The sequence below is a fragment of the Thrips palmi genome, unplaced genomic scaffold (genome assembly GCF_012932325.1).
Source record: "Thrips palmi isolate BJ-2018 unplaced genomic scaffold, TpBJ-2018v1 HiC_scaffold_2, whole genome shotgun sequence".
NCBI lineage: Eukaryota > Metazoa > Arthropoda > Insecta > Thysanoptera > Thripidae > Thrips > Thrips palmi.
In genome coordinates, this window is record NW_023144629.1 from 6,384,626 (window position 1) to 6,410,244 (window position 25,619).

Sequence of the window (25,619 nt, forward strand, 5' to 3'; positions counted from 1 at the left end):
AGTCAACGCGCGCATCTCGTCGTAAACCATGTGCCGAGTGTCGTCCTGGGGGAGGGGGGGGGGGTATCGGAGGGGGGCACTGATAGGACGGCGCAGAGAGCTTAAACGGTGCGCGGACCGGCGCGGTCCTCAATATCAGCGCGCCGGCAAGCTGCAGGCTGGTTTCGAACATGGCTTTGTCTCTCTCTCTCTCTCTCTCTCTCTCTCTCTCTCTCTCTCTCGCCCCCTGTGGGGTCTTAGGGCCCCGAGGGCAGCCGACGCGCCAGCACATCATATTCGACGCTCACGTCTCGAGTTGCGTTGGCGATATTGGCTGGCGGAATTTACGGAACATTTTCCGTCGGGGCTCCCCTCTCCACAAACACACGCGGACAAACATCTCCGATAATTTCTTCTCGCGGACCTTTTGTTTTTTCTCCGCGCGTTTCTCGGAACGTCGACGACGAGTTTCGCAATGGTCGCCCTCCATTCTACATTCTAAATATAAAAACGGCGAACAGTGGGGCGGTCAAACCAGGTCGACTCACGCAAGTGCATTCCCCGATGGAGGCCGGAACCGATCAGTCGAAAGCGTCCACAGTCCACAGCGAACGCGCGCGAGCTGACTCACCTGTGAACAGAAAACAGAAAACCAATCCGATTAGACTAAAGCGTGAGCGCAAAACGGGAGGGGGGTGTTATAGGACGAGGGGGACGAATAGGGAAAGAAAGATGGGAGACGGATAGATATGGAGAGAGGGGGAAGAAAGAGACACGAATAGCAAAGCAGACGAAAAGGGGAGCCAATGCAACGGAAAGGCGCATCAACCAACCAAAAGTGGGCGAGCCTGGTGACCTGTGAGGACCCGCATCACCCGGGGGGGGGGAGGGGGGGGGAATCGGGTGCAACAGTATGCCGTTTTGGTTCACGGTCCATTCGAGCCAGGCGGAGCGGAGACCATTGGTAGCGGGACGGAGTACATGGAGGGAGCAAGGAGAGGGGGGGATGAGGCGGATGGGGCCTCGCGGAGGCTTGGCTCGGCTGGCTTCGGCTGGTTCGGCTAGCTTGGATTACCGAGCGGGAAACAGGCGATGGAAACGAACAGACATGGCGGAGTTTATAGTTTTAATGGGAGTTTGGCCGAGTTGCTAAAACCCTCCCCTCACCGCCCCCCCCCCCCCTTCCCCCGCGGCTCGGTGACGGCTCCACGTTTGCTCTGCTCCGGTTCAGCGGTCAAAAGCGGCGAGGCCCGCGCAGCCATTTGTTGCCGCTCCGGCTAAACTGCCTCGCAGCGCCTTTTTTTTTGGGGGGGGGGTTCCTCTCTTTTTTCCGGAGCGGTTCGTTTTTATGTCCACGTCATGATGACGTCATGTGCGGCGGCGAACTTTGCGAACCGGCAGACTGATTCCGAGAGTCGTCGCGCTGTCTCTCTCGCACCTACACGAGACGCCCCGCGAGTGCGAGAGAGACAGAGCGACTCTCGGAATGAGTCTGCTGCAGGCTGACGAGGCGCGTCAACGCAGAGGCAACGACCTCGCCGGCGGCCCGGCAGCGCCGCCAGGGCGCCTGCGAACCGAAGCATAGGCCAGCCCGCCACGCACCGCCGCGCGACGGGCGGGCCTGCGTGCCGGGCGCTCCGCCCAGCCCCAGCCCGACGGGCACCGAGCTGCAGCCAGTCGCTCTGTCCCTCTCGCACTCACGGGGCGCCCCGCATGGGTGCGAGAGGGACAGGGCGGCGAAGAGGACTGCCGGACGTGTCCGTCTTGTTGTTGTTTGTTGCGAGATGGCCGATCTCGGGTTCGGTACTACCCGGGGCGAGGTCGCTCCTCAAAGGACTCGCCGTGCCGCGGGCCGCAGCGGTCAGTCGTGCTGCGCGCGCGCTCCCTCCGTCTGTCTCTCTCGCACCCACGGCGCGTCCCGCAGGGGCGCGAGAGAGACAGAGCGACGCCCGCCAGCGTGCGTGCTGCCGTTGGTAAATAAACCCGCGTGCTCGCCCCACACAATGCAGTGCCTTCGAGACCTTCTGCGCACCCCCCTCCCCTTCCCCCTCCATCGTGAGTAAACCGAGTGTTCTCAATTGGCTTCCGGTCGGGAGTCAGCATTGCCGCCACCACCACCTCCTCCTCGTGCTGCTCGGGGTGCGAGCGGCGAGGCCGGCGAGCGCCGCGAGCACCGCACCGAGTCTGGAGCGCCGAGCGGACGACCAGACCGAGCGGCGCGGAAATAAAGAAAAGAGAAAAAAGAAAAAAGGGCCACGGAGGAACGAAAGATAGATCCCGGAATCGAACCCTCACCTTCGTCCTCCCCCTTTTTTCTTCTTTTTTCCCGTCTTTTGATCCCATCCTGCAAAGGCTTTATTTTGCACCCTTCGCGTCGTCCGCATAACAGGAAAGACACCCCCCCCCCCCCACGCACACACACAGCGGCCCTTAGGCCGGTGCCAACTAGTGTGTGATCTCGCGACAAGACGACCGGCCCGCCCGAGTGTCACTCAGGAGAAACGAGGAGGGGGGGGGGCAGAAAAAGAGGCGAAGGGGGCAGGGGGGGGGTCTGTCCGATCCGGCGTGTCGCCCAACCCAGACCGCAGACACCGGGCAGGGCCGGGCAGGGCAGGGCAGGGCAGGGCCATCGCTCCGCGTCCGCCCCGGGTTCAAATACCCGCCGCGGCGAGGCGGGGCGAGTTCTCCGTCCTCCCCGCGGACGGCAGCTCGATCATTCCGAGGGTCCCTGCCGTCGCTCCGTCTCTCTCGCACCCTACGCCACGCCCCGCGAGTGCGAGAGAGACGGAGCAGCGCCGTTCGGCCCGCAGAGTCTCCCCGGCCAAACCTTGGCGGACGTTCAGCGTAAGTTGGCCGGGCAGGTCCATGCAGAAGAGGAGGGGGCGTATTTATGGGTACCGAGATAGGAAACAGTGAGTGCTGGACTCGAAGGGGGAGGGGGAGGGGGAGGCGAGCAGGGCAGAGGAGGCACCGAGACCGCACACACAACAAGATTATGGAGTCTTCGTAATAATAAAAATGATAACGGAATCTCAAAGGCAGCGGCAGCAGGGTGGGGGGTTAGTGAGTCTGTTGCCCTTCGAACTCCAACGACGCCCCCCTCCCCCAGCTTTTTCCATCCTTTCTCTCATGAACGGCCGGAGAGACAATCTCGGGAACGCCACCGGGTGCCGTCTCTCTGTATCATCGGCATCGTTTACGCGGCGCAGCGGCGCGGCGTGCCTCTCGGCCGAGACGGAGCTCGCGCGTTCAGAGCCCGAGCTGAACCCCTCAATATTCACGTTCCTCGAAGCAAATCTGGACTTTCTCACACTCTGTGAAAACACTTTTGGTCGAGGCGGTTCGAAGAAACTCGGTCCATTCCGTTCTGTGAGTGTGGGGTCCAGCCGCGGATAGGCAAACCCGCGTGGTGCACCACTGCAGCGTCTTGGCTGGGGCACCCGGCGCACTCCGCTCCACGGCCCGCTCTCGGGTGCTTTACGGCCACGCCCCGCCCCGCCCCGCCCCGCCCGGCCAATAAAATGGTGAGGGCGACGTCGTCACTCGGAAACCAGAGACAAAGCCCGAGGCCGCGGGAATGGCTGCCGACTTGCCGACGCGGAGGAGGGCGCAACGAAATGCCTCGCCGCGCCGGCGTGCCGCTCTTCAAACTTTGGACAAACAGCGAAATGCCTCGCCTCGCCTCGCCGCCCCGCCCCGCCTGTCATACGTGGGTCGTGCGGCGCTCCGTTACTGCCGAAAACTTGCCGACCGACTGGAATGCCCGTCCCGTCCCGTCGCAGCGTTACACGTTACTGCGTTACACGGCGTCGCCAGCGGCGGTATGTGCAGGACGGCCACGAGGACCTCGGTGTGAGTGAGAGAGCGGGGAGGGGGGAAGGAAGCGAGGGTGTGTGTAGGTGTCTGTGTGAACGTGTGAGTGAGAGAGAGCAGCTTTGGAGAGTGTGTGTGTGGTTCTAAGTAACGGCCCCCGGGGAGTCTTCAAAGGCCCGAGCACCCTACGTGGCATGAAAACTCTGTCGGTGAGGCGGCCCGGAAACGAAGAGGTGTGCATTAATTAAAAGACGGCGGGGCGGGCCGAGCGCGCTTGCCGCCCCGCCCCGCCCTCACCAGAACGTCCAATCAGCGCACCTTCGGCCCCGCGGCCCCGCGGCCCCACACGGCCCGGGCAAGGAAGGGGGGAGGAGGAGGGAAAGATGGAAAAAATTCAGTGCAAACATCTTGCGTGCTCGAGTCGAGCAGTGTCAAGAGACACGGCCGCGTCAAGGGACAGAATGGACGGTGGCAGTGGGGTGGAAAGGAGGCAGCACTCACCTGAGTTGGGCTGTCCGTGCGAGTTGGGCCGCGCCGACGGTGAGCCGTCCCTCGCCTCCACCTCCAGGGCGTACGCGCCCTGCTTCTCGCGATCGAACACGATGCGCGTGAACACCTCCCCGGTCTGCATGTTGATCTCGAAGAAGTCCTTGCCGAGGTTGCGCGGAGAGTCCACCACGTAGTAGTACACCTGCGGGAACACACAAGGACAGTGAGCACTGCAGCTGCGGCACTGCGAAAAAAAAAAAAAATGGGTTAGCGGACGCAAGGCGAATAAGCGCTGCAGCAGGCAACCACCATTTGATGCGGATGACAATGAGTTGATGAAGATGATAACAATTGGCGGCTGAGCATTACCCGGCCAGAATTTAGGTGTTCGAAACGACGTCAATTCGATGTAGAATCAATGAAAACTCCATTGATTCTACGTCGAACCGATGTCCTTTCGAACACCTAATTCTGGCCGGGTAGCTGATTCAGTTAAGTACAATTACTAGCTGAGCATTGGCTAAGCGTCAGAGGCCTGTAGCTGGGCCTCCACTAAACATTAGCTGATGCTGACAAGAGTTAGCAGACAAGAAGCTAAAACAGTGCCAATGGAGAGTTTGAATTTGGGCTGATCGATAACTTCATCAGTCAAAGCCTTGGTAGCACGAGTCTAGTCAAGGGTCAGCTGGAGAGCTCTGGGTTGGTTCCACTTTATCAGCTGACCCTTGATTATAGTGCTACCAATTATTGCCTACACCAGTCGATTTTCAGATGCCCCAACTCAAAGTCTTCCCTGTCGCAATTTTAGCTGCACTGAAAACTCAAGTTTGTACTCAGTGCACACTTCGAAACTAATGCTCAAGGTGTGTACTTGTGCTCCTTCGAAGTGCGCACTGAGTACTGACTTAATTTTTCAGTGTCAGTCTGCGTCAACTAGCCTACTATTTTTTCTACGAGTGTCTCTCTCGCACTCATCGAGAGTGAGCGTCTCGCACAGGTGCGAGAAAGGCACGACAAAGCGACATTATGCAAAGCTGAATTTAGTCCACCCGAAAAGCCGGATGCGCCGGGATCCGTTGCCTGGGACCGTTCTGAACCAGGGACACAGTGGGCAACTGTTGCCGCTCCTCGAGGTTCAGAAGGGTCTCAGTGACGTGGGGGACCCCGAACGCACCTGGTTGTTGGGGTAGGTGCCGTCTTTGTCGATGGCGTTGATCTGCGTGACCCTGGTGCCGATGGGCTCCCCCTCCAGCACCAGCTCCTGCTCGCGCTCCGTGAACAAGGGGATCTCGTCGTTCACGTCCTCCAGCTGGATGTGCACCGTGGCCTCCGAGGCCAGCTGCTGGGCACCGTTGTTCTGCAAGCAAGCACAATAAAACGTGAGTCACAAAGAGTTTCAAGTTTCAACGATACAATGGTGAATGTGACCACAGGGATGATAACACATAGTTGGGGCTACCAGCGGTTTTCTGGGTGAAGTGGATGGAGTGAGATTGAGCGCAAATGTGGTACTCACCTCCACACGTATAGTCAAGTTGTACTCCTTTATGCTCTCGTAGTCCAGCGGGTGATTCACTTTTATGTCGGCCCACGTGTTCCCGTTGTCCGCGCGTTGTTGCAGGTAGAAGGTGTGGAACTTGTTGGTTTGTGCCGTGGAGCCAGGCATCAGTCGGTAGTAGACGGTGGGGTTGCCTTCGATGCCCGAGCTACAGTCAAATAACTTATGTCAGATTAATCTTCATAACTCATAGAGACAGAACGGCAAAATAAACTTTGGCTGATATCCAAAAGAACCCACGAGTTATTCTGATTTCCCCATTTAATAGCCTCTAAAATATTCCAAAATTTACAACCCCAAAAAAATGCAATAAAATGTTTGCATTTTTAAAAAAGAGATATTGCACAAATGCAATGCCTCTGAAACTTCCTTTGTTTAAAAAAAAGGTTACAGAAAAAAGTTGAACAAAAATATCATCCTACAAAAACATTCTCAACTTAAAAGAAAAATTGCTAGAGCATGAAAAATGACTATAGCACTGCAAAATCTACTAATTCTATAAATGCTGTTTCCATCATTGAAAAACATGATGCTTCACTAAGCATTTCTAACTACTTCAAATGTACTCCATCTTAGAAAGAGAGAGATCAAAATAAAAATTTAATCGTAAAAATAAATAGATTCAGAAAATCTAATCAGTATGCAGTAAAAAGAGAGCAGAATGTTGACTCTCGAATGCATTCATGCAGCATAAAAAATAAAACAATGCGCTTGGCAGCACGCATAAAAAAGGAACTCTACAGCATCCACAAAAGATTAGGGATCTGGAAAGGTGTAAACTCTTTTCTCCTTCAATAGAAAAAAAAATTGAGATATTTTTAATGACGTTGAGGAAAACACAAAAAGGTCTCTCAATGACGTGGATGCTGTAAAGCTGTGAAATGGCTCAAGAATTTGGTGCCAAATCACATTCTCACAAAGCTTATTCAAAAGCAGTAAAAATGTCACCAATCCAAAAGCTGGGCACACAGTATGTTTAAAACAACAAACTCCTCTCTGAACACCGAAAACATTGGTTCTAAAAAGCCAATTGAAAATTTGTACTAGTTGATTTGCCCCACAAATTGATAGGGTCAAATAAGATCAAAACAGGCAAAAGACTGAAGGTCTTTAAAAAAGGAAAAATATTTTTTTTCAGAGGCATATTAAAAATTGTTTTTAAATCTGATTTGAAAAATGTTGAAAATACCTGCACCATTAGTAAACTGTAGTGCTTTGAGTAGCTAAAAGTACATTACAATAGAACCATGATATCAAATTGTTTGTTGATTGATACAGTACCTCCTAAACCACCTACTTTGTTAATATTGCACACATTTCATTTGTACTATCTATAGTTAGGCTAAATTTGACATTAGTTTTGTAACTATTTCAATTAGTTATTTATTTCTATTATGAGCTAACCATTTCATACCACTGTTGCCATTATCATCTACGAGACATAACTGAATATTTAGAGAGCATCAAAAAGGAGTTCAATTTCTTCTATTTGCTAGGGGTTACTTGATGGATGTTGTCAATTTCTATGCCAAAGGCAAGCCTTTAAACCTTAAACCTTAAAAATGCTGTAGGTGTGTTAAGTTGGAAGAGTGTCCAACTAAGAGAAAAATATAAATCAAAACCATTTACTGTATGAATCAACAAATTTTTTTATGTCTTAAAAAGTGACAACATCCAGAAGTAAGAATTGCTCTGTTTGAAAAATACACATCCCCATTGCACTTAAATCACCGTTCCAAGGAAATCTTTGGTGCACTCCCACTCCAAGTTAAGATTCCTGGGAAGTAAAGCAAGGAAGAAAGCAAGCTCTTCTAATAAGAGAATTCTTTGGAAAACTCAGCAGTAATTCTAAGAGCAGATGGTAGGGAACAGGTGGATTGATTCTTCAAACAGGAGCACATTTTTAACGGGATACACTAATGCTTCTACCCTAAGTCTCTGCTTGGCACACAAAGAACACATAAAATGAAAACAAAGATCCGAACATGGATACTGATAGCCACACCAAAGAATGCGCCACGTGCATTATGACAGTGTGGGTGAGTGAGCGTGCAAAAATATAACCCAAACATCTCGCCCACAGTGTCGTGCAAGGAGCATTCCACAGAAATCTGACAACAGACCTGGCTTTAACCGAAATAACTTTAGCCCCAACCGCTGTGTTCTCTTTTATGAAGACAGGACCATACTGAACATGATCCCAAATTGGTGGGTTGTTCGCACGATCCACCACTTCTATCTGGACCTCCACAGTTCGAGTCAAAGGTGGGTAACCTTTGTCGGTAGCAGTGGCCTCCAACTTGTAAGTCTCTTTCTATTAAGAAAAAGTTAAATGGACAAAAAACAAGAAAAAATCACGCAGTTAGTTATGTTAGTCAAAAAATCTGGTTATGGAGCGCTGGGTTGGGGCTGAGGACCTACTCCGAAAACGCTGCGCCAAAAACCTGCTAGGAGCAAATGGTACACCACAACATGTAGCATTTCAAACAGTACTCAAACCTTACAAGGAGCAACAACATATTGTCAAGTCTGGCAGAAAGGACACTTGTTCACGTGTCGCAGTAACTTCAAATATTTTACAATGTATCACTACAGGATATCTTAACTACATTGGTTTGCATTAACTGAGGAACGACTTGGCAGTTTTGTGCTACAATAAGGTTGGAGTGCTGGGGAAAGCACCACAAATCAGTTTGTTAATTCTAGAGAATCACACCAGAACGATGTACAAACCTGGCTCGTACTGCTGTCACTATTGTACCAACTGTGACATTTTCTTTGATGCGAATGGGGCCGTACACACCCTCCTCCCAAATGGGGGGCTTATTGTTCCTGTCTACGACGTCTAGCTCAACGTCCACATCCGCGAACGATGGGGGGATTCCCTTGTCTGACGCTCGCACACGCAGACGGTACCTTTCTCTCTATAATTGGTAACGAATAAATAACAATAGTGCCATGAGATCTCCATGAAGAATAAACCAGACAAAAAAAAATTCAATAAAACAAAATAAACATAACAAATTTTAAAAAAATATTTAAGATAAGATGAAAAAATAAATATAAGTAGAAACATAACATAAAATAATGTAAGTAAGTAACAGAAGAAATGCATGAAATAAAATGAAGAGAAGGAATGAAGGAAACGAAATGGTTACCAAACAAAAGATAAAGGAAAAAATAAAAATAGAGGAGACAGAAAAGAAAAACAAGGAGCAAGGAGTTTGTGTGGTGTCTGCAGTGTGGTGGTGAGGAATTAGAGAGATCTTCACAGTCACTGATTAGGAGACAACAATGCAAACCAACAAGGAGTTGGTGTGAGCACAGTGAGTTCCTATTGGACTCTAGCATATTAAAAGCTTTCTCAAAAGGAATGAAATGGGGAGGTGAAGGTAAGAGGGCCTCTAAAGCTTTCTATTGTGAGCAAAATAACACTTTCACAATAAGTGTCTCAAGCAATAAATTGCAAACAGTGAATTGCATTTCAATTGTATCCGGTTTCACAGTCCCGAGACACAAAGAGAAACAGTAGCGAAGTGATAGTGCTTGCAAGCCAGGAGGTGCATCTTGTTGTCCATAGCCAAAACGTTGCATACAAACAGTACAGGACTTTCCACAATTAACAGTGCATCCGAATTTACCTACTTACTGAAAAACATCCCTTGAAGTGGTTCAATCCACGGAACAGAAATGGTGCAGTAACAAATTAACACATTTTGAAACCATATTGAGTGAAGCAGATATACTCATGCAGAGGTGTGCAACCTTTACGATGAGAGAAACACGAAAGAATCCATTGTTATTGGACAGCAAAAAAGGCTGTCTGACAAAGCTTTGGATGCATCCGTAAAACCAAGGATTGCATCTACAGCAGTCGAATATGTGCATTGCCCCATCCACAGAGATAAAAATGTCACAAATCATTCAGCTTAGGAAACCAAAATTCCTCCTCAGAGCCATATAAAAATAAAACACTGGCGATAGGAGTGTACTTATGATTCAGACCATCTCCAAAGTGGAAAACAAATGAAATGTAACCGGCATATAAAAAAGAGCAACCATGAAAATAATGAAAAACTTGCAGTGAGCCAAGTCAGAAATATTTATGAATTGGCTATAAAAAGGTAAAACATGAAAAACAAGAAAAATACACCTGCAGGATCGGGCACCGCCAGACAGCTGTTGAAAAATACATGAGACAATCCAAACCAAAACCATTTCAAAGGAAAATCAACTTCAAAATAGGAAATCATTGATCAAAACTACTTACAATCTAAATTGCACAAAGTAGTGGGATAAAACTAAAAAATTTTCATTTGGGACTAAAAATCAAGAGAAAAAAAGGTCCAAAACAAAAAGAGAAAAAGTTCAATTGGAAAGGTTTAAAATTCTTGATTATTCATAAATGGAGAGTGTGGTGTCTCAAAGAAATTAGCTACACAAAGTATCTAAAATCAAAAGTGTTGCTGAAAATGCAACACAAATCTCATTTGATAGGAATGTGCTTCTGAGAAAGCTTGAAGTCAAAAGATAAATAAGATGACTTGCAAACCAAAGAAATGTGCAACAAGTTTTCAATAGATGAAGAAGCTTGAGAAACAAAAGAACAGCTTTAAGTATACCTAAGGAATTACAGCATGTGTATCATTTGGGATTTCTGTGATAAAGTCTCCATATGAATATTTTTCTCATGCATACAGGATTGTCATGAAGATTAATCAAGATAAAACAAGTTCAAACTTCCCTTACTTAAAGATGAAAAGAGAATTTATCACATCATTTGATTTGAATAGGCATGCATTGAAATAATAAGAGGTGGAAATCACACAAAAGGACAATGTCACTATAAAAACCAATAAATCAAGTATTGGCACATAATGAGTGTTTTGATTTGCTGTACAATTGTAAGCAGAGATGGATGTGGCTACTTGACTCTTTAAATTATTTTATAGAGGCTATAAACAGCTCAGGAGAGCAACATAATAGAAAGGAAAGGGGAGTAATTCTTATCCAGTATAAAGTGTCTGTGTTTGTTTCAGAATGAGATATGACAATTATTTTTTTAAACACCTCAAAATGTGATATAAGTGAAAGACATTAATTAAGAGAGTGACTGACATATGATGTGTACTCATTTGCAAGGGATGACAGATCAAGTGTAAGACATAGTACTGCAGTTATATTAAATCAAGTCAGGAAAATGAAGGAGGATAACTTACGTCCAGAGGCTTCTTCAATACAATCCAACCAGATTCTGGTTGAATTTCAAAATACTCAATATCTGACTGCATTACAGGCGCACTAAGTGTGTAAATGATAGCTCCATTGTTGTCAGCATCTTCGTCAGAAGCTGATACACGGAGTATATTAGTTCCAATGCTTGCATCTTGTTTTACATTCTCAACATATTTCTGCAAAATATATGATAAAATCATTGAAATTGAATTCTCAACACAAAGAAGATTGATTAATTTTCTTCACTACAAACCTGTCGGTCAAATAGGGGTGGGTTGTCATTGACATCAGAAATTTCAACAGTAAAGGAGCAAACTCCTTCCAAAGATGGATCACCCTGATCAGTAGCCTTTACTGTCACAGATACAAATTTGCCATCATCTCCTTCACGATCAAACACCTGCAACACACACATTAACATTAGAGGTAGGGGGTTAATTACAGTGGGACTCATCAATAGACAAAGTCGCTTACTTTGTTTGTCAGAACTTCACCCGTCTCCTCATTGACCATAAACTTGGTTCCTTTCTGATTGGGTTGTTGTACAATGGAATATTTCACTTGGCCATTTACTCCCTTGTCATCATCAGTGGCATGTACCTTAAAAAGAAAATTTTGAGTTGCACATTGATTGTACACTAATTGTTTTGAAATACTGTACCTATAAAAATAAAATAAATAACTGTAATTCTTACCTTGATGACAGGTGTGCTGTTGGGTGCACCTTCCTCAACCTTTGGATAGTAAGTACCACAGTCTTTGAATACGGGTTTATTGTCATTGACATCAGTAATAAACACGACAACAACAGCAGTCGATGTGTGTTTAGTTTGGTCCCCATCAACACAACATGAGCCATCGTCCATTGCAGTTACATTGAGCTCGTATTTGTCACGCTCTAAGCTAATACTCTGTAAATATCACAAATATTAAGTTGGCCAGCTGTAAACGAAACTAAAAAAACAAATTGCATTGTAAAGAAAAATAGACTACATACTTGGCCTTGAAGACGGATGACACCAGTAATTTCCTCAATGACGAATTGACCAGATGTGGTACCGCCTCCAACAAAACCAAATCGAACATTATCACCGTCTTTGTCAGATGCCACTACAGTAGTGACGAGAGTATTAGGGCCAGCATTCTCATCAACATTCGGTGTGTACACCTGCTGTGAGAATTTGGGTTCTTCATCGTTCTTGTTTTTGGTGTAAACACGGACAGTGGCGGTTCCAGTCTTAGACGGCTCTCCTATAATCAGTGCATAAAAATCATGTTAGGCTCACAATAATTTAATTTGGAACCGAAAACAAAACTTCAAAGCGTTTGTAACGTACCTTTGTCTTTGGCAGTGACAGTAAATTCATAATAAGCATTGTTATTGTCCGCATCCAGCTGCTTGTTGTTGCTCACAACTCCAGCTGCATCGATGCTAAAGTGGTCATCAGAGACTTCATAGTCAAGTTCGGCATTGTGCCCCGAATCAGCATCAGTAGCTTTTACTTTCAGGATGGAGGTTCCAAGGGGAATGTCTTCATCCACACTGTGCGCTTGGTAATCCGGCAGCTCAAATTTAGGAGCATTGTCATTGACGTCAGTAACTCGAATAGTGAGCTGAAAGTATAAAATAAAAATTAATTTCTCCCATTAAAACATTTAGGCGCTCCTACATCACATGAAATACACAAATCCGAACTTATAACATACCCCAACGGTGGTAGAAAAGCCTCCAGAGTCCTCCGTGGCAGTGACGATCAAGGAATACACATGAGGCTGACGCAGATCTTCGAAGTCGAGTTCCTTAGCCAGCTTTACGATTCCATTGGAAGCTCCAATGTTGAATGTGCCAGCGCCTTGCCCCTGGGCCTTCAGAGTGTAGCGGATATCGCGGTCAGCAAACGACTTGGCCTTCACTGAAATAATGCTGCAAAAAGGTTTCCAAATTAGCCAAGGCACTGATAAAAATTTAAAAAAAACAAAAAAAACATCATTTAATTTTAACACATACGGAAAACTGACCAACAAGTGTAGCAAGATCAATTTTTTTAGAAAAATTATTCAAACTTATTTCCTGAGTAAGTACCACTTTATTTCCCAAATTTTGAAATTCTTTCACAAATTTCAACTCATTTCCTAAAAGGGTAGCACCGTCCCCCCGAACTTACTCGGAGTCCTTCTTCTGGTTCTCGGGGATCTCGGCCTCGTAGGACGGCATGTAGAACTGCGGGGCGCGCTTGCCGCCCACGATGGACAGCCGCTCCTCCGGGGTGGACTGGTACTTGTGTCCGTCGATGCGGCCGTTCTGGTCCTCGGCGCGCACGTACAGCACGTACTCCATGTCCAGCTGGAAGAGGTCGGTGCCGCGGGTCCGCACCACGCCGGACCGCTCGTCCACCTCGAAGCGACCGCCGGCTGCAAACAGGAAGCGCAGACGGTCACCCTAGTCACCACCTTGGACAGCACCCTGGTCACCCTAGTCACCGCCCACGCAACCCATACTCACTCCTGTCCCTGACGATGAAGTAGTGGATGTTGTGGTCCGTGTCCGGGTCGCGCGCCTGCAGCGTGAAGACGGGCGTGTTGGGCGGCGCGTTGAGCTGCACCACGGCCTGCATGGGCAGCGGCCGGTTGATGAAGTAGGGCGGCTCGTCGTTCACGTCCTTGACGTGGATGATGACCCGCTGGCTGTCCGTGTCTGCAACAACAACAACAACATTTCAGCCTCATTTCTATCCGATTGGCTGGGGCCACGCGGCCACGCCCCTGCAGTCGTTCGAGTCGCTCCGTCTCTCTCGCACCTACACGGGACGCCCCACGAGTGCGACAGAGACAGCGCCACGAAAGCGACCCTCGGAGTCAGTCTGCTGGTGACGCGGTGTCGTTCAACCAGCGCCACGCCCCGCCACACGGCGCTGAAAAACCCATTTCGGCGCAAATGCAAAAAAAAAAAAAAAAAAAAAAAAGGCAGAAAAAACAAGAATGGAGAAGGCGCAGCCCGGTAGTGACATTCCGGTGGGCCAATTTAATAATTTCCAGGACGCCAGACGCGCAGCGCGCAGCACTGCCATCCTGGCGTCCGTCAGGCCGGCCGTCAGCCGTCAGTCTCGCCTGGACCCTTTTAGCGCCAGACTGCATTCGCGTTTGAAAAATGGATTCCGCACTTACGCCCCCGCCCCCTACCCCACACACAAACACACGAGCATCCCTGCCCCCGGCCGCACAGACACAAACGGGCAGCTCCACACAGCGCGCGCACTCACTCCTCAGACCTTTGCAGCTCACACACGCTAACACACACAGGGATGGCATCGCGTCCTCGAGTTCACCCCCTTCCTCTCTTCCCTCCCGCACTCCTCCCCCTCCTCCGGGACGCCTCGTGAGTGCGAGCGAGACAGAGCGACGGCTGCTTACGGCTACTGGCCATTCAGCCTGGAGGCAGGCAACCCGCCGGGCATCCCGGCCAACGGGCAGGCATCGCCAGACCGCCGGGCGCTCCTCGCCGCTCCTCGAGCCGGGCTCGCTCTGTCTCGCTCGCACTCACGGGGCGTCCCGTATGGGTGCGAGAGAGGAATGAGTCTGCAGGCAGAGAGTTCGGAGAGCGAGCGGACGGAGCGGCAGGCTTATTCCGGGCGTGCGGTCTCTCTCGCTCGCGCTCGTGGGGCGCCTCGAGGGGGTGCGAGAGAGACAGGGCGCCGTGGCAGGCCTCGGGGGAAAAAAAGGCTGAGGGGGCATCTCGGTGGCGGCGGTACTTGAACCCCGGACTGATGAATAGCGGGATGCACGGACAATGGGGAGCAGAGCAGGAAGCGGCAGGGAAACTGGACAGGGGAATCAGAATGAAAATGGATGAGTAGCCCCGTGCCTCCCTCCAGGCCTCCACCCGCAGCCCAAGTGGCCCTAGCGGCCCCAACGGCCCGGCTGACTGCTCGTCGCTCTGTCTCTCTCGCACCCGTGCGGCACGCCCCACGAGTGCGAGGGAGTCGGAGCGATTGCGTCTAATCTAAGGCTCGTAATCGTTCTCCCCCAACGTGTGGGTGGTCTTTGGGCCTTCCTTTAGAACACCTTTGTTACGGAGTGCGATTGGCCGCCTTAGTTTGGGAGCGTTATTGCAGCAAAGTGGATCAAAACGATAAAAATTAACTTTACCCAATTATACCGTATATTACGGTAAGATACCTTATTTTACCGTTATTTAAGTAACTTTGAATCTTACCGGTATTTTTACATCCCTAGTCGCGCGGTCAGCACCCCCACCCCGAAACCTTCCCCCCCCCTCCATTTGCCACCCCCGCTGCGACGCCGGCCCGCATCTGCAATGCAAAATGTCCCGCGCGGCATAACGCCGGGATGGCTACCGCCCCGCCCCACCCCGCCCCGCCCCGCCCCGCCCCGCCCCGCCCCGCCGATCGGCCCCAGCCTCCGCGGCGCGCGCCCCGCGCACACAGCGCTGATGAATTCCGGGACGCGGTGAGACAGAAAGACGCGCACAGAGGACAAACGGGGGCGGACGCCAAGCGGGCGGAGAGACGTTTCAACACTTTAGAGACCCTTCCCGTTGTCCGACCAGAACTAAAAAAAAAGAAAGAAAAACGAAAATTTCGCGCTGCGACCACGAGAGCAGCCCGTCGTCTCCCCGCAGCCAATCCCATTACACGCTGCTTGTGCGCCCCCTGCCCCCCCCCCCTCGCCCCTCCCCTCAACCCGTCCTTGCCGTCGCGTGGTTCGAACAGGCAATTCACCTACTTTTCCAGCGTCCGACCCCTTTCCCCGTTCAGCTGCAGCCGGCTCTAGCCCTTGCCGCCCCCCCCCCTGCTCCGGCCCTATGCCACCCCCTCCCCGTCACCGTCTTCCCCCCGCCATGCCAGGGCTGCGCGGTCGGGTCAAACTCAGCGAATGATAAGTACAGTGCCGCAAGCCAGGGCCGCAAGCCAGGGCCGCGCTAGGGGCTGCGGCACTGTATATACAGTCATCCGTGGGGGTCCCCTTCGGTCGCGACTTCGCACAATACCGCGCGCGCCCCATCCGGCCGGGCGAACCGCGTGCATTCCAATAATTCAAGGACAAGTGGCCGGATTTGCCTCGAAGGGATTTTATATATTTATCTCAATAAAAAAGCACACATACAAGAAAGTTTCTGTTCAGCGTATTCCGGGCAAATCTTTACCGCTGGGTCGTTAAAAATACGCCGCGCTTTGCTGCGACGTCGGGTCCCTCTCTCCCTCTCTCTCTCTCTTGCCCGCGTCTCCCTCGGCACGGAAATGCAAATTGACCGCGAAAGCCCGGCCACGAAAACGGCTGTAAAAAGCACGCGCACGGCGGTGCGGATTCGCCGCAGCACGCTTCCGCCGGGCTCCCCCAGAGCGCCCCCACTCCCCACGTCCCCAAACAAAATCTCCTCAGCCGGCTGGCCCCGCCCCCACCCCCTTTCCCAGGCGAAACCTATTACTTAAACAAACTAATCCGCTTCCCATGCAGCAGCAGCCAGCCTCCGTTCGTTAACAGTTCGCTGACCTCGCGGGGGGAACTCCCCCCCTTCCCCCTGTCTCATCGTCATTGTGTCCATAACGAACGCGTCACCGAGTGCCAGACGCGTCCTGGAATATTCCAGGCGGGTATTGACAGGTGCGAGACGTGCCGCGCAGCAGTGCAGGCGGCGGGGAATAGCGAAGCAGCGGAGCGCGCTGGTGGCGGCGGAGGGAGGCGGTGAAAGAGGAAGGCGGTGAAAGGGGAAGGTGGTGAAAGAGGAAGGTGGTGAAAGGGGTAGGTGGTGAAAGAGGAAGGAGGTGAAAGGGGTAGGTGGTGAAAGAGGAAGGTGGTGGAAGGGGTAGGTGGTGAAAGAGGAAGGAGGTGAAAGGGGTAGGTGGTGAAAGAGGAAGGAGGTGAAAGGGGTAGGTGGTGAAAGAGGAAGGAGGTGGAAGGGGTAGGTGGTGAAAGAGGAAGGAGGTGGAAGGGGTAGGTGGTGAAAGAGGAAGGTGGTGGAAGGGGTAGGTGGTGAAAGAGGAAGGAGGTGGAAGGGGTAGGTGGTGAAAGAGGAAGGAGGTGGAAGGGGTAGGTGGTGAAAGAGGAAGGAGGTGGAAGGGGTAGGTGGTGAAAGAGGAAGGAGGTGGAAGGGGTAGGTGGTGAAAGAGGAAGGAGGTGGAAGGGGTAGGTGGTGAAAGAGGAAGGAGGTGAAAGAGAAAAAGAACGAGGTAGACAGCACGCCGTGAGGCAGGGCCGGCAAGACCGGAGTCGGTTGGGTTGCCTATGTCTCCATTGCCAGGGGCACACCGCGGGACAGCGCGGCGAGGCCCCAGAGGGACATCGTCGAGGCTCACAATCCCTGCCCCCCTTCACCTGAACCGCAACCAAAACATGCACTGCTACATTTCTTCTTTTTTCTTTTTTTTTCAATCTCCGGCTTTTTAAACGTTCGCCGCTGTCCGGCGGCGAGTGGGGCCCTGGGTCGCCTCAAGCCTCACCCGCCGGCAGCACCGCCGGCAGCGGGGTCCGAAAGCCAAGCTCGGTCCGACGACATCAAAGCCGACCCGGTGGCGGCGGACTGAAGGGGGAGGGGAGGGGGCCCACACTGTAGGCCAATCAGCCCAACGACGCCAATCAATTCAACGCCCAAACGTTCACTTCGCGGCGCGGCGCGGCGGGACCACCAGTGGCCCGGCCGTCCCCGCGTTACATGTCGACGCCAGCACCTTTACGGGACCCTTAGCGGCCACCCTCGGCTCTCGCGTTGGGACGGCATGGCACTGCACCGCAAAGAAAACTAGAAGACAAGACGTGCCCAAAAAAGTTAGTTTGATCAAATCTGTTCAAAATATCGACTATGTCGGAAACTACAAATCCCCAATTTTTTTTACCTCGACTCGACACAAATCGACTAGAAAGCCAATGAAAGCACGACCTCGGGGTGCCTCAAAGGACGCGAGGGTGGGGAAGGCAACACACACACACACGCGCGCGCGCGCACACACGTTAGTGTGCGCCCCTTTCACACGCAGATTCGGTTTGCGTGCGATGCGCGCCTATCCTGCTTTAATGGCGGCACCCCGCCCCGCCCCGCCCCGCCACACTGTGCCGTGCTCCGAGGAGCACAAGTCGCGGAAGAAGGAGCAAAGACGCACCAAGGGACCCAAGGGACGGGGCGGGGCCGGGCCCTTGGCGTGGTGGAGCCCTCGGAGCCGGCCGGCCCGTTCGATAGGGGGGAGTGGGGCGGGGCGCGGCGGGGCGGGGCGGGCACACCCCAGCAGTGGATCGCACATCGACCCTGGCGGGGCGGGGCGGGGTGAGGCGGGCACCCCAAGCAGTGGACCAGACTCAGCACGACTGTCACCCCCTTACGCCCTTGCCTCTCTCCCCCCTCCCTCTCTTTCTCTTTCTCCCCGAAAGCGCAGACTTTTCCACGCGTGCGAACGGCGAGGCTGCGCGGGGCAGGGCGGTCGCGGTCGCGGCACTGGAAGGGGGAGGGGGCGGGTTCGCCGTGTCGCGCCGTCAAGCGGTGCCCGCTGACCGCAACGATTTTGGGACCAAAGTTGGTCAAAAAGTGGTCGAATCTCGGAAATTTGCCGATTTTGCTGACTTTGGGCGGCCACTGTGTCCAATCTAGTCGCCGTAAAAGGCCTCCCTCGACGTCCTAGTATTCTTAAGACCCCACTCTTTCATGCCCTGTATCGGGAAGACGTTGACCACAACGATTTTGGCTTTGACCGCAACGATTTTCCGACCAAGTTGGTCAAAAAGTGGTCGAATCTCGGAAATTTGCCGATTTTGCTGACTTTGGGCGGCCACTGTGTCCAATCTAGTCGCCGTAAAAGGCCTCCCTCGACGTCCTAGTATTCTTAAGACCCCACTCTTTCATGCCCTGTATCGGGAAGACGTTGACCACAACGATTTTGGCTTTGACCGCAACGATTTTCCGACCAAGTTGGTCAAAAAGTGGTCGAATCTCGGAAATTTGCCGATTTTGCTGACTTTGGGCGGCCACTGTGTCCAATCTAGTCGCCGTAAAAGGCCTCCCTCGACGTCCTAGTATTCTTAAGACCCCACTCTTTCATGCCCTGTATCGGGAAGACGTTGACCACAACGATTTTGGCTTTGACCGCAACGATTTTCCGACCAAGTTGGTCAAAAAGTGGTCGAATCTCGGAAATTTGCCGATTTTGCTGACTTTGGGCGGCCACTGTGTCCAATCTAGTCGCCGTAAAAGGCCTCCCTCGACGTCCTAGTATTCTTAAGACCCCACTCTTTCATGCCCTGTATCGGGAAGACGTTGACCACAACGATTTTGGCTTTGACCGCAACGATTTTCCGACCAAGTTGGTCAAAAAGTGGTCGAATCTCGGAAATTTGCCGATTTTGCTGACTTTGGGCGGCCACTGTGTCCAATCTAGTCGCCGTAAAAGGCCTCCCTCGACGTCCTAGTATTCTTAAGAACCCACTCTTTCATGCCCTGTATCGGGAAGACGTTGACCACAACGATTTTGGCTTTGACCGCAACGATTTTCAGACCAAGTTGGTCAAAAAGTGGTCGAATCTCGGAAATTTGCCGATTTTGCTGACTTTGGGCGGCCACTGTGTCCAATCTAGTCGCCGTAAAAGGCCTCCCTCGACGTCCTAGTATTCTTAAGACCCCACTCTTTCATGCCCTGTATCGGGAAGACGTTGACCACAACGATTTTGGCTTTGACCGCAACGATTTTCCGACCAAGTTGGTCAAAAAGTGGTCGAATCTCGGAAATTTGCCGATTTTGCTGACTTTGGGCGGCCACTGTGTCCAATCTAGTCGCCGTAAAAGGCCTCCCTCGACGTCCTAGTATTCTTAAGACCCCACTCTTTCATGCCCTGTATCGGGAAGACGTTGACCACAACGATTTTGGCTTTGACCGCAACGATTTTCCGACCAAGTTGGTCAAAAAGTGGTCGAATCTCGGAAATTTGCCGATTTTGCTGACTTTGGGCGGCCACTGTGTCCAATCTAGTCGCCGTAAAAGGCCTCCCTCGACGTCCTAGTATTCTTAAGACCCCACTCTTTCATGCCCTGTATCGGGAAGACGTTGAACACAACGATTTTGGCTTTGACCGCAACGATTTTCCGACCAAGTTGGTCAAAAAGTGGTCGAATCTCGGAAATTCGCTGATTTTGCTGACTTTGGGCGGCCACTGTGTCCAATCTAGTCGCCGTAAAAGGCCTCCCTCGACGTCCTAGTATTCTTAAGACCCCACTCTTTCATGCCCTGTATCGGGAAGACGTTGAACACAACGATTTTGGCTTTGACCGCAACGATTTTCCGACCAAGTTGGTCAAAAAGTGGTCGAATCTCGGAAATTTGCTGATTTTGCTGACTTTGGGCGGCCACTGTGTCCAGAGGGGATCGCAAGACGCAAGGTGCAGCCCGCCCTGATCGGAGCGGACGGGCCTTTAGTCAGACTCGGACAACACGCACGCACACACTCACTCACTCACTCACACCCACACACGCACACACACACACACACACTGACGCATCGCCGCCCGGCCCGCACACACGGCCGAGCATGGGGGGGGGTGATGTGATATTGCGAGTAATCAGGAAAGTTATTGCTCCGCCCGTTGGCCGTTGGTGGCAGCGTGGCAGCGCCCAGTGTGCCGTGCCGGGCAGGGCCGGGCAGGCAGGGCTGGCCGAGGTGGCGGCTTCGATTGGGGCGGCGGGGCGTCCGGCGGAGTGTCCGACCCCCCTCCCCCCCCCCCCCCAGCCTCCGCTCCACGCGCCCACCGTGCGTCCGCCGCCGGCGTCCGGCCGGACGCCACCGCCCCCCTCCCCTATCCACAACCCTCTGGTTTCCCCAATTTCCGCCGGCCAAACACGTCTAGGCGGTGCAGCAGACTGATTCGCCGTGCCCGCGCGCCCCACGCGCCACCACCCGCCAAATCCCTTGGAAGTGTCTTTCACGCCTTGCCGCCCTGCCGCTGATGACGTCATAACCAACACAGACGGCGTCGTTTGCCGTCATGGTGATTACAAAGTGCATCAGTCCGCAATTTGGCAACCACGCCGCGGCCACCCCGAGCCAGCGCAGCACAGCACCACCCTAACCCTCCTCACGTTCCTCGACCATCGCCCTCCCCCTCCCCCTCCCCCTCCACCCCCACACCCCGGCCGCGGCGCCGCCCTGGTTAGGGGCAGCCTGGGGTGCGGGACGCGTCTGCCGACGAGGCGACGAGGGTGGCGCCGAAAAGAAGGCAATCCACAGACATGAGCGCCTCGTCATGGCACTATAAGCCACAGCCTACACAACGAAAACACACACGCGCACACACACATAGAAACAAACACACACACACACACGAGTCGCTCTTTGTCCTTCCGGGTGGCCGGCTCCAGCGATCGGTTTTTCAGCGTCAGAGCGGTACGAGGTTAGGTCCGCCCTCGGGCCCGCTCCGCTACCCCGCCAGCGGCCCGGACAGCCTGGACCAGCGGCCTGTACCGCGGCGGGGGCGCGTCGCTGCCGGTGCCCCTACAAAGGCAGGCCGTCCTCAAAGCCCCCTGCATCGCGGGTTTGGGTGGCGTGGCGTGGCGTGGCGGGGCGGGGCGGGGACGCACCCCCGCACCGCGCTGCGACGTGCCGGACAACGGGCGACCGTCGGCCACCGTGTGGACCTTTATTGCGACACCCCCTCCCCCCTCCCCCTCTAAACCCTGCCGCGCTGCCGCGCGCGCACAGGTGCTGCCTTCCGTTTAAACGGCTACCCTGATCCCCTGCGACCACATCAACCCCCCCCCCCCCCCCCCCCAGCGCCCCCAGCAGCCTCCCTTTGAGGCCGGCCCGCTTGGATGTGGCGGTCCAGGAGGAGAGAGCGTCCAATTTGGCCGGCAAATAAACTTTAGAAAGAGGTCGTTTAACGACAAACGAGGAAAAACTAACTGGAAAAACTAACAGGAAAATGAGTTTAACGTTTACCCTGCATACACCCAGAACCAAAAAAAAAGGTTGATTCAATTCCCACTCCAGACGACACTCTCTCACGGTTCAAAGGGCCATGTGCCCCGCTGCATCCGCGAATTCGTTTGTCTTGCCAACAATCGCGAACCCAAACAAAAGCTTCCCGCGAGTAACTGCGCCGTATTCTAGGTTTGCAGGGAGTGCAGGGGTGACATCCACCACCCCGCTCCGCCGCATGCTGGCACAACGCAAGTACACACGTGCGTATTTTATCTTACAAAAAAAACTTTTTTATTTGCTGTAAAAGTCTGAGTCCGTGCAAGAGCAGTGCTGATGCAACGCTCGTGCATTACCCCCCCCCCCTCCCCCTTTTCGGCGGGCATGCCATTATTTTCCGCCGGGTATATACGCACGCAGGCGGGGCAGGCGGGGCAGGCACTGCTCCATGCTGGCTACTCACTCACTCTCTCGCTCACTCATACACTGCGCCCGTACTCCGCGTGTACTCACATGACTTGGAGCCTGCAATCAGACAGAGAACACACAGTATTAGATGCTGTCATAGACCGAGATGGATTGGACATGCGCTAGGTGAGTGCAAGGGGGAGGGGGGGGACTGCAAGAAAAGAAGGCTGCATATTTCACGAAAAAAAAGGGTTGCAGTCACAACTCACGAAGAGGCAGCAATTTGTTCCAACGTAAGAGAATGACTCTTGAAACAAAACGAGACACAATCAAATGGATAGATTTGACGAGATGTCGATCCGAATTTGAGGTCTCACATGGCATGAAAAAGATTCACAGTGTACGAGAGAGAAGGAAGAGGGAGAGGGCGAGGGGAAAGGTGCGGGAAAGGTGGATGAAAAAGAAAGGGAGGGGGCTGCACTACGGAGAGCGGACAAAAGACAACCGGATAGGGCTGCAGCTCGCCCCGCCCCGCCCCGCCCCGCCCCGCCCCATCTCCCCCCGAATAGCTTTTCTGGGCAGAGAGAGAAATGCAGCGTGCCGCGCCTCTCCCCGGTTGTCACGTGAATAAAACATTTGAGGGATATATTTATATGTAGGGCTAACAAAGGGTGGCCGGCCCCCGGGCCGAGGGCCTTGGGCCGTACGTGACCGAGTCGCGGGGCGAAGCGCCAGTCGGCAACCCTACACTAGGGGCGGCGCTGTCGGCAACCCTATGCACCGGGGGACAGCGGTCCTGTTGTTCGACGCTGCGGCCCGCGGCCCGCATGACGGCGCTAAACGCGTTTAGCTTTCGCGAGTTGAAACTTAACTCACCGCGGCGGATAGGCGCGACCGAAACTCGCGGCATTTTGCGCGCGGCTGCCTCCGAAAAACAAAGCCTCAGGTGACTCTCTCTCCGACGACGGTCCTCTCGAGCGCGGCCAACGTTAGTTTTCGTTTGGCCGGGGCCGAAATTTCCATAGCGCGCCTCGTACAACTTCCACGGGCGGGCCTAGCCTCGCAGGGGGCCTCGCACAGACCGTCTGCTCTGTTTGCCCCGGTAATATCGATTTGGCGAGACGTTCGTGTTTCGGCCCGGCCAAGTGATTTTGTAGTGGGGTGTGAGTGAAAGCACCTGGGAGGCCTGGAAACCGAAACCGTAGCACCCTCATCTGTCGTGTTAAAACGGCAAATTTAAAAAAAAACTATTCCACAAATTAAATTTTTTTCATTTTTTTATTTTTAGTTTCATTTTAAAAAAATGAAAATATTGAAATTTAAATTTGGTAGACGTGTTGACGCGGGGAAACGAACGGGTACGGGTACTCGATATGGCGCATAAACACGGCACGACCAAACATCAAATTTCACGCTTGAGCTGTCCCGGTCGCTGAGTCGAGGCAAAAGTAAAAAAAAATCTCATTCAACGAACGTTAATGAAAGCAGATGATCCGTCGCGTTTCACAACTGCTGTGATAGCCGAGAGGTTAGAGACGTGGGATCGAGTTACCGCAGGCGGGCGTTCGAATACCAGCGTCATATTCGTTTTTTCGACTTACTATCCTAAGGGTGGTGGTTCGAGGCCATCCGAGCGGAGCCGTGTGCAACAGACCCACATGCCGGAGGTTCGACTCCTAACAAATATTTCCATTCAATTTTACTGCCTCACCCAGTGCGGTTGAAACCCGTGAACGTGAGCCCACTCCGTGCATGGGACATGGTGGTCCAGGGAGTAGAGGCGTCGGTTCCCAATGCTAGGGTCGGCGGTTCGACTCCCCCAACTTCTTGCGAAATTTTGACCGGGTCGGTCGAGTCCTGTTGCGTCAAGAACCCACCTCACGCCGATACCCTCATCATGGGCCGTGGTGGCCGAGAGCGTAAAGTCGTGTGATCCCGGTGGCGGGGTCCGGGGATCGAATCTCATCATTTCGTTACATTTTTCGACTGCCTTCCTCCCACTGCAACTCAAACCCGTCGTCCAACACGCTGCCAGACGTACAAGCGTGATAGCGTAGTGGTCAGAGTCACATTCACCTGGCCACTCCGCTGTGGGTGTCTAAAAAGCAATCCGCTTCGGCGGGTTGGCCTCGGCACTGGAGCGATGGCGTATTTGATCCATCAATCCAGACCACCCGGTGTGTGGTTGCGGGTGGTGCCTCCTTGACTTGTCGGGGAGGCGATGATAAGTCCTTTGAAGCTGGCCTAAAACGCTGTATGTTCGGTACGGGAGCGCCGGACAGTGGGGGTACCATGGGGTACACAACCAACCCTACGAAAACAAAAAGCTCCCACCAAACCTCTTCTCTGTCTGAGTCTCTCTCTGTCTCTCTGTCGTCTCACTCTACGTCCCGCCCCTCAAAGAGCTTCGTACTGGGTGCTCTCACCCAGCTGCCTGAGCTTTGGGGTCCTACTGGGTCCCCCGGCGAACGCTTAGGGTCGCTGACGGGATTAACCCCAGGTACCTGATAGCACCGGTTCCCATCCCGAACACCGAAGTAAAGCAGGAGGCCTCCCCATTAAGACTGGGGAGGGGGTGTAGAGTTCAAATTTTTTTCTTTTCCCTTTCAAATTTCTCAGTTAATACTCGTTCGGTTTCCTTATACGGGGTAGTATGCGGGCTCATTTCAAAGATAGTAATTAAAATTGTGTATGAAACAAAATATATCACCCCCTTTTTCTTCGCATGCCGGAAAGAAACCGGAAGTCTCCACGGTGAATGGGCATAGGGGGGCAAGCACAGATAACGCTAAAACAGGGGGACACCGTTCACTACACGCCTGTCTGTCTCTCCGTCTGTCTGTCTGTCTGTCTGTCTGTCTGTCTGTCTGCCTGTCCGTCTGTCTGTCCGTCTGTCTGCCTGTCTGTCTGTCTGTCCGTCGCGTGTCCGTCCTTCCGCCCCGCACGACGTGACAGCGAGCTTTCCGGCGAGGCCAACTGACCGAGACGGGGCGGGGCGGGGCGGGGCGGGGCATATGGCTCTGTTCTGCGCTGCAGGACACGGCCATAGCAGACCGATTCCGAACAGCGCTTTCGTCGCTCTGTCTCTCTCGCACTAGACGCGCGTCTCGCGAAGGGCGCGAGAGAGACAGAGAAAAGAAGGGGGGGGGGGTTTCTGTACGGAATCAGCCTGGACACTGCCAGGACACGGCACTGCACGGCCGCCCAATGACCATCCACGCTCCACCAC

The 25,619-nt window shown here is 52.7% G+C and overlaps 1 protein-coding gene across 1 annotated transcript in view; it reads right to left on the reverse strand.

Moving 5' to 3' along the window:
* Positions 1–560: 560 nt before the first annotated feature.
* Positions 561–25,619, reverse strand: part of LOC117647439 (neural-cadherin-like) — a 46,103-nt gene continuing 21,044 nt past the window's right edge. Inside the window, exons 4-20 of the mRNA XM_034389182.1 lie at positions 13,578–13,769; positions 13,240–13,486; positions 12,782–12,998; positions 12,412–12,688; positions 12,072–12,325; positions 11,770–11,985; positions 11,549–11,674; positions 11,328–11,474; positions 11,059–11,250; positions 9,146–9,253; positions 8,605–8,763; positions 8,449–8,508; positions 7,963–8,153; positions 5,798–5,987; positions 5,456–5,638; positions 4,294–4,525; positions 561–610 (exon numbers count right to left, since the gene is read on the reverse strand). Coding sequence (XP_034245073.1) covers positions 561–610; positions 4,294–4,525; positions 5,456–5,638; positions 5,798–5,987; positions 7,963–8,153; positions 8,449–8,508; positions 8,605–8,763; positions 9,146–9,253; positions 11,059–11,250; positions 11,328–11,474; positions 11,549–11,674; positions 11,770–11,985; positions 12,072–12,325; positions 12,412–12,688; positions 12,782–12,998; positions 13,240–13,486; positions 13,578–13,769 — 3,041 coding nt within the window. The remainder of the gene's footprint in view (positions 611–4,293; positions 4,526–5,455; positions 5,639–5,797; positions 5,988–7,962; positions 8,154–8,448; positions 8,509–8,604; positions 8,764–9,145; positions 9,254–11,058; positions 11,251–11,327; positions 11,475–11,548; positions 11,675–11,769; positions 11,986–12,071; positions 12,326–12,411; positions 12,689–12,781; positions 12,999–13,239; positions 13,487–13,577; positions 13,770–25,619) is intronic.